General features: G+C 35.6%; 2 protein-coding genes across 2 annotated transcripts; both read right to left on the minus strand.

Moving 5' to 3' along the window:
- Positions 1 to 784: 784 nt before the first annotated feature.
- Positions 785 to 9,496, minus strand: LOC127854192 (thioredoxin-like protein 4A). Its single transcript, XM_052389215.1, has 2 exons — positions 9,347 to 9,496; positions 785 to 1,780 (listed from the first exon to the last, which is right to left on the minus strand). The coding sequence occupies exon 2, from the start codon at positions 1,753 to 1,755 to the stop codon at positions 1,327 to 1,329; it is 429 nt and encodes a 142-aa protein (XP_052245175.1). The 5' UTR covers positions 1,756 to 1,780; positions 9,347 to 9,496; the 3' UTR covers positions 785 to 1,326.
- LOC127856278 (uncharacterized) lies at positions 5,501 to 8,955 on the minus strand. Its single transcript, XM_052392420.1, has 2 exons — positions 8,944 to 8,955; positions 5,501 to 6,679 (listed from the first exon to the last, which is right to left on the minus strand). Exons 1-2 carry the CDS (start codon positions 8,953 to 8,955, stop codon positions 5,501 to 5,503), a joined length of 1,191 nt encoding a protein of 396 aa, XP_052248380.1.
- Positions 9,497 to 15,727: the final 6,231 nt, after the last annotated feature.

Below are 15,727 nucleotides of genomic sequence, written 5' to 3' on the forward strand. Positions count from 1 at the left end.
TAATATGAATTAACATGTAACCTGGTCAGACATCCATTCATATTTAATGGTATCAATTCACGGCTTTCACAAAAGTATATAAACCATGACTGTGCACAAGGTCTGATAAAACTAGTAATTATTTCTCGCACAAAACTACATTTACTGACCAGTCAAATACGACATAAGTACTTGACCTGATTTTTTCCGGCCATGAGAGCCAGTATTCTGGAAATTATTCTTTGCTCTTATGCGGATTTCCTGACTGCCGATGGCTGGCGGATTTCCTTGCACACTAAATATTTACCGACTCATTTACACTGTAAAGTGACGCTAAGAACGCCCTGTCGGATGTCAATGACCCATTTTACTCCCACTTTATATCTCAACACGTCAGCGTTTTCTCTCGATCATTTTGATGACCCTCGAATTGTGGGAATTCAACAAAGCTCTGCTCCTCTACGTCGTTCATAATATTTGACGATTTAAATAAGTGTTTGTTTTAATGGTGGCTTTACATCTCAGTTTCTATTGATAACATGGTGTATATTTCTTAATAGAAATATTTAAATACAATTCTAATCAAGCATTTTTTACTTGATTTGATGAAGCTGTCCTTCTACATAAACTCGGTCTAAATGACATCAACCTTATGCAAATATGTACGTTTCAGTATTTGACATCAATTTCTCACTAACAACATGTTTTACTTCAATCCATGCACACAGCAGCATCACTAACGGGATTTATGTCATCTACTCTGCTTTGAATTTCTTGCTATAACAAAAAACACAAATAATCATAATCCACTTTACACTATAGGATTTATTGTTATACCTTCATATCAAGCTTTACATTAAACACAGCACACAATAAATACTATTATTTTTATGCCAGTTATTTAGCTACACCTTTCTTAGTACACTTGTTTTATTAAAGTATGTCATATACATGTAATGTTAAAATATTAAAATTCGTGAGAAAAAAATCCATGATTTTATTTTACTTAATAAAACTCAAATTAATACATTTGGTATGGAACAAAACGTCAAAAGTCCTAGTTTGCGTAATTTCATGACATAATAAGTATACAACCTTTTTGAACCCTGCTTCACTGGATGGTTTTAAATTTAAAAGCATGTAAAGCAGAAATTTTCTTAACAATTTTCTAGACGGCTCTTATTTTATTTTCACATGCTATCTTACAATGACTACATGTATGTAGTGATTTTCTTTACAGATTTTAATCTTACTAGTACAGGTACTATACCAAATGATTAATAACATGACAAATACCATGAAACAATAAATCACTGAACAATTTTGAAGAATGAGATAAAGGACACATCAGTATCTGTATTTTGTAGAGTAGTCCTTTGGTGATATGACCAGACCTCTGCCCTTGCGCGCTCCTCTGTATATTGTCTCCACAATGTCGATGAACTCTTGAACGTCCTCCATTGACCAGTTGATTTTATTGTTGTTACCGGTACCCAAGTCAATCATAATGTGCTTGTTCCGATAGAAGAACATGCAGGTGCAGGGGTCGTACAACTCATACATCTTGTTGAAGTCTGGTACCTGACTTATGTCAACAAGGTATATAATTGCAAAGTTTTTCATTTTCTCCGCACACTTGTAAAGGGTCTCGTCCATAACCATGCATGTGGGGTCCCAGTCGTGTCCGAAGCGCACAATTACCACCCTGTCTTCCTCCGACAGAATGGCCTGATCTACCTGCCAGCCATTGTGAAGATGCTGTAGCATGTACGACATGGCTGAACTCCACTAGCAGTCCAATCTGGAATGTAGCAACACAACAGAGTATAACTTTGGATTCCAAAACAAAAATATGATTAACAACAAATAGCAGGTCAAAGCATTCCAAAGGGCACCTATGTCATTGACATGAGCATTCTGACCTTCAAGAAGGATATTGACCTTGATGTATGTGACTATATATATGGCAACTTGTACCAAAATATTGCCCCCAGGTAGCTATCTTTGCTTTGTTTAAAGATCTCGGAGAAATTTCACCAGAATTTTCAAGTACATGTAAACTAAATCAATTAACAAATATTACCTGTCTGTAAAGCAACCTCCTATTTAATGTCAGTAAACATAATTTATGTCATCCCACCCATCACAATTCAATAAATAACATGAAGTAAAATGTCTGATATTTCTCATACATCATATCCTCAAGCAAATTCATAATTACATTTTTCTTGTACATGTATAGTAGTATTTAATTAAGTGTATGCCTTTTGAAATGCTCACAGGTCAAAATTCCCAAAAATAGACCCTAACTCGGCCTCTAAGATTTATTTATGACGTCCCACGTTGTCACTCCTACCACTTGTGTTATTATCACTAACTTGCCATCTGAACCGATGCTATTGTGTGTGTTGTTGAAATTGGAAATATTATTAAAAGGTATATATAATAACTTACTTTACATTAAATATAATCCACAAGGTATTTTTGGGGGGAGGGGGTGCATGTAAATGCTGTAGGTGATATGAAATGCGTTGTTGATGCTGTTGTTGTTTTTCAATACAATAAACAATTAATATAACTAAATTCAAAAAATTGATTATTAATATTTTGTATTCAATACTTTCAGATCAAGTGTTCATAAGTTAGGAATGAGGCCTGAAGCCCTTGGGATTAACAAAAATCGTGCTGTTCTGGCTAACATTCGGAAATTGGAAAACAGTTCCGTTGACTGTAAATCGCTTGGACAAATTGTCCAACGTACAGACTGCTTTAATCAAAACGGTTTCATAAGAGAGTAGAGAAAAAAAATACAAACACAGATTGGAGCAAAAATCTTGAAATAACAATTAAATAAAAACAAGTACTGCGAACAGCAAATTAAACAAGAGCTCCGCAACGCTCGGCTGCGGGTGCAGTTTTTAACAAGGGCTGTTTGTAAAACATGCATGCACCCATATGGGCTGTCAGTTGTAGTGGCAGCCATTGTCTGAATATGTTTTTTGTCAATGTGACCTTGACCTTTGACCTAGTAACCTGAAAATCAATAGGGGTCATCTGCAAGTCATGATCAATGTACCTATTACGTTTCATGATCCTAGGCGTAAGCGTTCTTGAGTAATCAGCCGGAAACCATTTTACTGGTTCTAGTCAATGTGACCTTGACCTTTGACCTAGTGACCTGAAAATCATTAGGGGTCATCTGCGAGTCATGATCAATGTACCTATGAAGTTTCATGATCCTAGGCGTAAGCGTTCTTGAGTTATCATCCTGAAACCATTTTACTGGTTCGAGTCACTGTGACCTTGACCTTTGACATAGTGACCTGAAAATCAATAGGGGTTATCTGCGAGTCATGATCAATGTACCAATGAAGTTTCATGATCCTAGGCATAAGCGTTATTGAGTTATCTACAGGAAACCAATTTTACTGTTTCGATTCACTGTGACCTTGACCTTTGACCTAGTGACCTGAAAATCAATAGGGGTCATCTGCGAGTCACCATCAATGTACCAATGAAGTTTCATGATCCTAGGCGTAAGCATTCTTGAGTTATCATCTGGAAACCATTTTACTATTTTGAGTCACTGTGACCTTGACCTTTGACCTAGTGACCTGAAAATCAATAAGGGTCATCTGCCAGTCATGATCAATGTACCTATTAAGTTTCATGATCCTAGGCCTAAGCATTCTTGAGTTATCATCCGGAAACCAACCGACCAAACGACCGACATGTTCAAAACAATATACCCCCTCTTCTTCGAAGGGGGGCATAAATATAAATTTCATGAATGTATTTGAAAATGTTGTGGCCATATTTGATAAGATTAACATAAAACTTGTTGATTAATATCATAAAACTACAAAGTTCTACCCTGTTAGTACAAACATTTGTAACAAATACATGCGGATTCTGGACAAAAAAGGTATACCTTTTATAGTGCCCATGAATTCATGAGTTTCCATCACTCTACCAAAAAAACTTGGGCTACTTACCTTTATTTCAATATTATCAATAAAGGTTACTTCTTGGATATAAAACTGAAAAAAGGCACAAATTAATACAATTTTCAGTCAATAATTATTTTTTATGAATGGTGATGTACATTGTAACAGTTCGTGTCCAATATGTTACATCTTGAAGTCAGATCTCAAACTGCTTTTACATAATTAACTTGTGTAGTGTCTACAAATGTTATGATAGGAACAAGGATGAGGTCGAACGCCGTGATGACGAATCAATGCCGTTTATTTCAACAAGAATATTTTAAGATTTTGTATACAAATCATGTTTGCTAAGTGGTGTCCAATATGTTACATCATTGACTTTAAACCAATATAAATTGTCTCTTTTTGCAAAATGCCTTAACATATTTTTTTTTTCAATTTATTAAATCGTAGGACTTTCCACAAACTCAGCACTGAAATAAAATTTTGCGGTTAACACACCAGCTTAAAATTCACAAAATGTTGGACATCAAATTATTTATGATGTAACCAAAAAGTGCTGGACAGAAAAACCGAGCCCAAATAGCCATATTAGGAAAAATGCCCCGCCCCTTGGCAGCCATGTTTTTCAAGCGCAGGTTACCATTTTTTAACTCATCCAAGATATCATTGGGACAAATCTTCTGAGCAAGTTTCATGAAGATCGGAAAATAAATGTGGCCTCTAGATTGTTAACAAGGTTTTACTATAGCCATATAATAATGATGATATAAGGAAAAATGCCCCGCCCCCTGGCAGTCATGTTTTTCAACCAACCGGCATCATTTTCTACCTTGTCCAAGAAATTATTGGGATGAATCTTCTGACCAAGTTTCATGAAGAGCAGACAATAAATGTGGCCTCTAGACTGTTAACAAGATTTTACTATAGCCATATATGGAAAAATGCCCTGCCCCTTAGCAGCCATGTTTTTCAAGCAAATGTTACCATTTTCGAACTCATCCAAGATATCATTGAGACCAATCTTCCAAATTTCATGAAGATTGGACAATAAATGTGGCCTCTAGAGAGTTAACAAGGCAAATGTTGACGCCGCACAAAGGACGACGCTAGACGGACAAAAGGCGATCACAAAAGCTCGCCATGAGCATGTTTTGCTCATGTGAGCTAAAAATATTAAGAAACAATATTCATTGAAATAGCAACTATAAAACAAACAATTTTTTTTTTAATTTAACAACATCGGCATTTGAAAGGAGTGTTTCTACAGACAACTCTGACTGGTGTGCAGTATTTTAGGTGTGTCCAGTGTTGGCATACATCACATTGCGCCCATGTGTAAATTGCAAGAGAATGTCCATTTCTTGAAGTGCAGTAGTACTTCTTGCACACGCAACATTTCTCATCGTCCGTCATATCTTCATCTACAGACATGGAGTCATCATCACAGGTCTATATTGCACGTGATGGTCCTGCTACTGGATTGTCTATAGTCGTTGCCTTGCCAGCGGTTGATGGGCTGGTGGCGGACTGGGCAATGTATTGACGCACAGCATTGAACGTTTTGTCTTTCGTCAGTGCTTTGCCACCAACAACCTTATGATGTTTCGGCGGGGTTTTGACACTTTCTTGGAAACTTCAGTGGGGAAGTCACTGTAGAACTTTGCACCGTCGTTTATGTCAGGCTCATGTTGGATAATGTTATCCACAATAGAAGCCAGCTTTTCGCAGGTGGCTGCATACAGCTCTGAAGGTGCTATGGCATCGCATAGACTAGTCACTGCGTCAATGGCATTCTGCAATGGATAAATTCCAGTCTTCCTGAACGATGCTTGCAAGTTGACAGGCGACAGAGCTACAGTGTACGCTTTGCACACCAATTTGCAAAAATCATACCGAGTCACACATTGGTGGTGCAATCGGAATGGAACGAAACAACCGACATCCATGGGCTGTAAAATATGGGAACAGTGAGGTGGTAGAACGAATAGAACTATTCTGTTCTCTTTTGCCCATTCAATGAGTTTGATGGAGATATGACTCTTGTGACCATCGTACAACACCAATGTGGTATCTTCTTGGTTACGTCCCATGGCATATTTCAAGAAGTGCGTCATCATGCCTTCAGTCCCTTCACTCTTTCCGACCAAAAGCTCCTGAAGCATCCGTTGACCGGGAAATACAAAGAATGGCGGTATCAGGGAACCAAGGGCATTTCCTCTGCCGATCACTGTAACCGTTTTCGATTGTTCGGTCATCACCACTTGAGGACGTGTGTCAAAGCCAGCTACAATGTTTGGTGGTCTATATTCGGTGTTGATGCCCTTTTCGTCGATGTTGTACACAAGGTGAGGTTTGTTGTGGAACTCGTACTTGTCGAAGATATTTTTCAGTTCTTCAAAGTAGTTCAGAATCACCTCCTTAGATGCACAACTTGCTCGTTGTTCAGACAGTCCGGATGGCTTAACAACTTTGAGTTCTGGCCACCTTCCCATGAAGCCATAGAACCATTTGAGACTGAGGGGTTTCTCTTTCTTTCCGCGTTTTCCAAGGTAAACAGCGAAGTTGTACGCCTTGGTGCAGATTTCAGTGCGAGTGTACCCATACCCGACACGCGCTAGGCCTTTCACATGCTTGACCAGTAGCTGTTCCTCACTGAGACTAAGCAGCGGCGCGGGTCCATTTTTCACGATATCAACCGACACTCTGCTGTCTACGCGATCGCGCAACGTTGTAAGAGGCACTCCATAATCCTAGAAGCCCTATAGACGGGGGTGTTATCCTTTTTTTAACTGCCATGTATGCCCTAGTTAAAGTTGTTGGTGAATACGAACGCCGCCTTGCATACGTGGGTCCAGGGAAGTCAGAGGTTTAAGCTTTAAACAAAAAGATTTGTTCCCTCAGTTTTTGCCTTTGCTGTTTACCCAGCAGAGTAGCAGTATGTTTTGTATGATTTATCAATGTATTGATGTCAATTTACATAACTAAAACCATATTATGAGCAATCGAAATCCATTCTGATATAAAAAGTCTAAGCAGAACATGTTAATTTATAACCTGTATTTACAGTAGGGTGTAGTATTTTACAATAATCCAAGGTTCCCTCTGGGCTTTCAAAAGTTGTCGCCACTTACTTTCGCCAAATTTAAAAAGTTGTCGCCACACTGGGGCTACATTTGGGCAATGAAGATCATGTTATTATAATACAAACAAAAACTGAGCATTTACAGTATGTTAAAGGAATTGATTTAATAACAGTAGTATTAATAATAACAACACATTTAACATTGTTAATTAAATAAAGGCACATTCAATCAGTTGTAACTCTTGTTGATTGACACCTTCTTAGCAGCTTGAATATGTTGCCACAGTTTTGGTGCTTCAGAAGCTTTATGGTATTCTGAAAATACAAAAAGGGAAATATAATATTAATATAATACTAATAATAATCAATGAATGTGAAGAATATAAATAATATAAATGTGTGCTAGCATATGATCTACTACATAGAGCCCTTAACACAACAGTCAAATAAAATAAGCATTTGTGTATATCAAATGTCAAATTGATTTCCATGTGCTAAACTATGTTTACCTTTATTTTTAAGGTACATTCGGTAGTAAATGAATTGATAAGTGTTGAGGATATAAAGAGTTCACACAGCATAGATTGTGTGTTGGAAATCATATTGAAGGAAATGAAATTCTGATAAACAACTGTCTTTGTTTGGTTTTTGTTTGTTAGCTGGTGAATAATAGCGGTGGGAACGTTTGCATTTTGAATGAGTCTCAAAATAAGCAGCATCTAATGTTCACTTTCTAAAAGTCGTTTTACACTCTGAACTTGCCATTTTGACGAGTGAAACAGCAATATGTCACCGTTTAAATAGAACCAATAGATGTAAAATGTTTTACTATTTTCTATAATTACACCGATTTTTTTAAAAACAATCGATACTTACCTTTTTGATTGTCATTGTTGTCAATTTAACGGTCTTGAATCTGCTTCAAACACAGTGACAAACACTTCACATTTAAGCGCAAAGTCGGTATATTTCAATATTGCCTTATCTCTGAAGCAATAAAACTGCCGACCAATTAAGATAACTTGCAACAACACCCCAGATAATCGCAATTATCACCATAACATTCCACTTTGCGGTAGTCGGCAGTCAGCACCACACTCCATTGATTACAGCGGTATCGCTTACACCATGGAAATCTATAGTATTACGACTGCCGTAAAGCGGCTGGTAAACACAGCGTCTTTTGTCATTTTAAGAAAATATGAACCCAGAAAAATGCCGATTTTTGTAAAATCGCCATTTACGAAATTTTGTCGCCATATTTTTTATTTTGTCGCAATTGGCGCCAATGGCGATCGACAGCGGCAACCCTGTAATCATTGAGGAACTTTACCCATAACATTACAGTGGGCGGAGTTTACGGAACAAAAACATGGCTGTCGTATAGAGCGTTCACAGTTCAGGGCCCTCAATCTGTCAAATCCACGGCCGAAATTCGGCCGCATTCCCCCCCCTGAAAAGTATACTTTTTCCCCTTTTTTGGAGAAAAATTCCCCCTAAAAAAAAAATATTTTTTTTAATTTTTTTTATAGATTAGATGTGTCTCATGATTATTATATCTCAATTCTATTTTAATTTAATCTTGTCAAACAAACTAAATTATGAAAAAAGCAATGAATATAGTGCCAACATGTACAAATGTTATAATTAGAGAGTAAGTAAAAAATCACCTCCAAAAGGGAAACGCCGCGAAAATTCCCCCTGCTATGGGTAGCGACCCGCCTTCCCTAAAATGGATTGAGGGCCCTGCAGTAAATTGATGTATTGAGACCTTGTTTACTAAGTTAAAAAAGTGTATTTAGCACAAACCAGTCAAAAACGTATACACTTGTATTCAGTAACTTTGTTACCTTAATTTGTAGCATTTTCACGAAATTGTTGAGATCACAAAAAATCGCCAATGTCAAAAACACTTGCTTGCAAGTTGTTTACCTGTGACGTCATGTAGTTAACAAAAACATGCGCAATATCGGAACCTATCAGAAATAGGTGTCTATCGGAAACAGGTAACGTCACGATACTAATTTGCACTAACAAAGTAACGGAGGTAGAAGCCCCTTACTATTTCAATGCGAATCATCCAGTCCTAAAATATCATTAGAGTAATTTATTATTAAAACAGTAAAACAAGTAACACTAGATTAAATCATCGTTCAAATATTTCGGTATGTTATAATATTGTGAATTTAACAATCGATATCCGATTATTTTATCCGTAAATATATGCTTGCGAATGAAACCTAAAACTCATCGTAACATATAATTAAATTATACTCGTGTGGAACATAAAAATGAAAGAAGTTCATAACATCGTAAAATAAACTATAATACATACCGATTAAAGGAGTCTTAAAGTATTTTTTTGATAATGAAAAGCGACGAATCGAACGTTCGATTTCGTTACCCGAGTCTGACTGGTCATCGCGAAGGCCACATACCACTTACATATGAAAAATATAAAAAGACAAACTGTATCAGCTTCCACATCGCCAGCTTCGTCCTCAATTCGTTTTGTTAAGACAGCCGGGGGGGGGGGGGATAATATTTCTTGTGTTTCATAACATAATAATAAGTAAAAAAGTTATGAGTTCTAGTGTAGAACAACAGGATGAACAGTTCTCACCCCTTACCAACTGTGCACAAACTACAGACTTTTGGAAAGCATGTATCGCCTTAATCACTATTCAATACGTATTTACATTCTTTTTTAATTGAAAACTTTATATATCCAGTCCAAGTATTGTAACAAAATATGACTACAACAACAGAAACAGAAAAATAATTCAATCGTTTCGCGTTAAAAGCGGTTTTATTTTGTCAGTTTATGAGGATGATACGAGACTTGTCCATAGTTTTTTTCACATTTTTAAATTTGTCATTTCAGGGGTTTCCTTTGACCCGAGGTCCCAGGTTTTGACGCTTGAAAATTACAGAAGATCCTTGTTTGACTCGTGAGAAAATTACGTCATGCGTCACATTTAACCCGTGGGAATATACCGACTTGCGTCAAGGAGATCAAAAGTTGTTAAGACTAAGTGATAATTTGCTTGGGGCTCATTTTTTTATTGATAACTGTAAACATCGGAACTATAACACAACAATAAAATTAAAGAAATAGAAAAGTTAAACAAAGTCAACCACACTTGGGCTCGCACCAATTACCTTTGGAATAAAAAACTAACCACTCAGCCATGCGTGCTGCCATATATTGTATTTATTGTATACTTTAAATCAGCAATCCAAGTTGTGCAACAAAATATAACGATACCATCAGAACTCTTCATTTTTTCAATCGTTTCGCGTTTGTAACGCTTAATGTTTTTGTAAGTTTATAACGATGAGTATTCTTAAAACAAAATATATTTTGGGTATGAGTCTCCGTCCATAGTATTATTTTGCTTACTGATATACATTATTCTTAATTTGTTGAATATGTGACCAAAAGTTGGACAATTATCATTTTGACAAAGTGAGAAAAAGTTACATTAACATATTTTTAATGAGTCTGCTTCATAAGTATAACTGAACTCACTGATGTGCGCTGTACTTTGATTTGTTTAATATGCGACCATAAATAAAGAAAATTGTCGATTTGACAATCTGTGGACGAGTATATAACGATGATTATTCGCATTCATAATCAAGGTCCCTAAGAACGACATCTTCCAAGGCGACTGGGGCACCAAGGTTAGACCAGACGCATACCGAGACTGGTCAGGGACAGAAGGTAGAATTGGCTTAGGAAAGATCAACGACAGAGTTTTGAGACATCTTGAGTTAGCAAAAAGCCACCAACTCACCCTAGCCAACACTCTAGCTGCACCCACACAAACCGTCCAGAACTAAGAACTGACATGATCCAAACGGGAAAGTACACAACCATATCGATTTTATACTTGCGCCGCAACGGTTCGAGTCAAGCATCAGGAAACTCAAGGATGAATCTATATTCAAAACCAGGCAAATAATAAGAAAGTTATGAGAGATATTAAAATAGTTTTCAATATTCTATTAATAAGGTAAACACGTCCTATTTTCTGAATTTCATTTTGATGCCTATATATCACTTCCTACATTATTGTTTTCGTTCGATTTTTTTTACATATTTGTTCAGTCTGTCATCAAGATTATCATATAATAAAAAGCTTGACACTAATATGTTAATTTATGCAGAATATTTACTATTACTATTTACCATCCCAATTTAAGAATTTAAAAATTAATTTAATCTGTAGCCAAAAAATGTGACAGCATTTTAATGTTTTCGCTAATATTAAGTAACAACACACACCTACCATTAAACAATATATCAGGCACTTATGGTGCAATATACAAGCGTTTATTGGATAAGCAAGTGTTTATTACAAGATAACAGCTATTGTATAAAGGGGTACTAATGGTGCAATATACAGGCCCTTTAATCAGCATTGGTGAGATTAGGTGATATCTTTGAAGGGGGATAGTCATTCATAAGGTGAGATTCGCACATTATCATACAAAAACATTTTTTAATAGTTTATCACTGTTTTAATTATAATCAGGGTAATACCAATTCCTTGGTATTATTGTAGATTCTGTTAATAATGCTATTTTTCCATCATAGCAATTTTTGTACCTTGTAACACATTTAATCTTGTTAAAATTGCTATTTTGTATAGCAAATTTCCTTATTTTTGTGTGAAACTGCTATTTTATATAGCTAATTGCTTTAACATTTTCTTTGTGTTGCTGTTTCTGCGTCATAGCGGGCTTTGTACCTTGTACTACATTAATCCTTGTTAAAATTTCTATTTTATATAGCAAATTCCTTATTATGCTCCCCTTCGAAGAAGAGGGGTCTATTGCTTTGCGCATGTCGGACGGTCGGTCTGTCGGTCTGTCGGTCGGTCGGTCCGTCCACCAGGTTGTTTCCGGATGATAACTCAAGAACGCTTGGGGCTAGGATCATGAAACTTCATAGGTACATTGATCATGACTTGCAGATGACCCCTATTTATTTTGAGGTCACTAGGTCAAAGGTCAAGGTCACGGTGACCCGAAATAGTAAAATGGTTTCCGGATGATAACTCAAGAACGCTCACGCCTAGGATCATGAAACTTCATGGGTAGATTGATCATGACTCGCAAATGACCCCTATTGATTTTGTGGTCACTAGGTCAAAGGTCAAGGTCACGGTGATCCGAAATAGTAAAATGGTTTCCGGATGATAACTCAAGAACGCATAGGCCTAGGATCATGAAACTTCATGGGTAGATTGGACATGACTCGCAGATGACCCCTTTTGATTTTGATGTCACTAGGTCAAAGGTCAAGGTCACGGTGACCCGAAATAGTAAAATGGTTTTCGGATGATAACTCAAGAACGCATATGCCTAGGATCATGAAACTTCATAGGTAGATTGATCATGACTCGCAGATGACCCCTATTGATTTTGAGGTCACAAGGTCAAGGTCACGGTGACCCAAAATAGTAAAATGGTTTTCGGATGATAACTCAAGAACGCTTTTGCCTAGGATCATGACACTTCATAGGTACATTGATCGTGACTCGCAGATGACCCCTATTGATTTTCAGGTCACTAGGTCAAAGGTCAAGGTCACAGTGACAAAAAACGTATTCACACAATGGCTGCCACTACAACAGACAGCCCATATGGGGGGCATGCATGTTTTACAAACAGCCCTTGTTTTATGTTAAATTGCTATTTTAAATAGCAAATTGACTCGGTTCTGTGTTTATTTGCTATTTTACATAGCAGATAAGGTACTTCAGTACAATTTCCTCTATTGTTTTCCCCAATATATTAATAATATTGGTTTGATAAGAACTTTTTGTGGGTTTTTTCCTGCATTTAGGTTATATCTGGTCTTTTTACCAATTTTATATCACGCTTTATTTAAATTTCCTTCAATTGTATTAAAACTATTTTTCATCTACCGTGCACTCCCTCTGGTCCTGGGGAAACAACCGATGTATACCCCATCCCCACAATTACCTCCCTTAGTTCAACCTAGGGGCATCGCCCCTGCTGGCTATTCCCCTATTCACTCCAGCCTACACTTTCAAATCTCTTCTTCTTTTAACCCTCCAGGGTGGCAATTTGTATTTTATATATATATATATAAATGCATATAGTACTGTACATATTGTAATTTATGTACTTTTTGTACAAATTTAGTTGTTTTGTCTCCTTTTTAACTGTAAAGCACATTGTTTTACTCATGATTTTTATGTGGTCCTATGAAGGTGACTGGTTGGCGACACATAAGTTATTACCCTTATTATATAAGGGTTTTTACAAATTTCACTTTTAAATATTGTTTTAACGCCACTCTGGGAGGACTTCTCTTCTCCATAGACCAATCCTCTTTAAGTTCCATACAGACAGGGCCTTATGTTGGAGCATTACGGCTATATTCCTGTCTGCAAGTGTTTAATATTGAGCCACATACATAAATATATACACAATTACAATTACAATTTTCCATATAACTGCATGTCTACATGCAAATTCTCTTTTCATATGAGAGCTATTCAACCAGGCTCTAACTTTTCTACTAATTTATGTTGTAAATAGTAATATTTTCCCACTGCCTAGATCTTGTTGTATGACATTAAATTTAAACCTTAAATATACACCTAATTTTGATACTTTATTATGTATGTAAATACATACTGGCAATGTTAAACCACTTTGTTATCTGAAAAATCCTTAAATATTATTATTTGTTTTTGTTTTACAAACATATTACACATCCGTGTATTCCTTTTCTTTTCTATAAACATTATATTAAAAGTAATCCTATTTGGATTTTGACATTTAAAACACAGATCACAAAGTTTCAAGACTCCAACAACCCATTGCAGTAAATACTGAGCAATGGGTCTAGTAATGATGATACCACATATAATAAAAAGTATGTGTTTTAACCATCAATACTTATAAAAATTGGGCTATTCCTCTCCTTCTCTCTCTTTTCAACACAAACAACATATAATAATAATAATAATAATAATAATAATAATAATAATAATAATAATAATAATAATAATAATAATAATAATATTAATATAACATCTTCATAGTGGTTTAATAACATATACCAATCATATTAAATTCAAATAGATTCAGGCATTAATGGATGTAATTGACCAGTCGCCAACTCCGCCCACATTTTGTCGATCAGCCAATCAGATATCGATTTTTCACACACCCCTCAGCAACGCTTATCTGGCCGCCATTTTGTCCGACAAACAAAGCGTGTTGTACATATGGAATGGACGTAATTTTTAAGAGTTTACACAGATTTTATATCAAATGCATGATCATTACTGTTCGATCATTATTCAAAATTGTAGGTGTTATAAATACTTTATAAAAGGTTATTATTCTATCTTTATTTCTTGAACATATGAACGAGTAATGAGAAAACAAAAGCAATAAATAGTTTAACCACACCAGGTGTGTGTTCTGTAAAACGTGTTATACCGTTTGATGCACAATATTATTAAGCAGTTTGGGCAACATAATAATTGCCACACGTGCTTATTAATCTCAGCGTAATTGTCGATGATAAATAAATAACAGTATGTTGCGTGGATCTCAGAATGAAGGAACATTAAGGTATTGTTAGGTACTGTACACAAGAAAAGAAAACTATTTAATTACTTAAATGATTTCCAATTATATATTTATTTTCTGTTGATCATAAACAAGGGAAATCATTATAAATTGTTGACTTAAATATTGTTTTAACTAAAGTAAAAACAACACAAAGGTGATTTCAACGCGGCTTAGCCAGCTTAAAGCGACTTCAAGTGTAAAATGTACGGCTTATAATACAACAACAACATTTCTGATACAACATATATTGATACGGGGAGAAATGTGAAAATTGCAATTAACATATGAGGGCCATCTTGTTATAAATAAACAAATGCATAATATGCTAAATGTATTCAATTCGAATGTTCGTGAACAGCACCGTAATACCAACATTTCATTTTTTGATAGTAAAATGTAACAGGTTCGCATTAAATGAAACCACGAAATTAGGCCTGTATTAAATTATGGTTACAATCAAAATTTAATTCATATCCAAATAAAAAAATCGGTGTCTTTTTAAAAATAACACAATAAAACAAAGATCTAAACATTTTTAAGAAACTAAAAACCCATCATGATATGGATATGTCATTTGCATTTAATAAAAATATTTTCAAAATTATATATGAATAGCCACCGGGTTCACTGTCAGACGGTTGAATACAAGTTCAAAATCAATATGAAATAAATGCTCATTTTTACAACGGATTTTTCATCACTTCCCTATATAATATGTATAAGAAACGCTTCTGATAGTCAGTCTGCCGTTAACTCATTTATTTTGATTACGCCATTTCTCTCTAAAGTTTTTATGCTTGTATTAACGTTTTACAAAGCAGTTTAGGTTAGTGTGCGGCTTTAATAATTTTTTTTATATCAAAGAGCATAATAAATCATTACAAATATAGAATTTCCCTCACGTAATCCGCTATAATTTCTGATCTGCTTGTCGGAGTTTTCTAATCACTAGACCACGTGACTATGTGGGCGGAGCGATCGATAATTTGGCGACTGGTCAATTATTCCTTCTTGTTTCATACATTTCCTAATGAAATTCTGCTTTGTTTACATTTTAAAAGTGCAAAAGAGCAGATGCCATACAATATGA

This window comes from Dreissena polymorpha, chromosome 1 (genome assembly GCF_020536995.1).
Source record: "Dreissena polymorpha isolate Duluth1 chromosome 1, UMN_Dpol_1.0, whole genome shotgun sequence".
In the NCBI taxonomy this organism is placed as follows: domain Eukaryota; kingdom Metazoa; phylum Mollusca; class Bivalvia; order Myida; family Dreissenidae; genus Dreissena; species Dreissena polymorpha.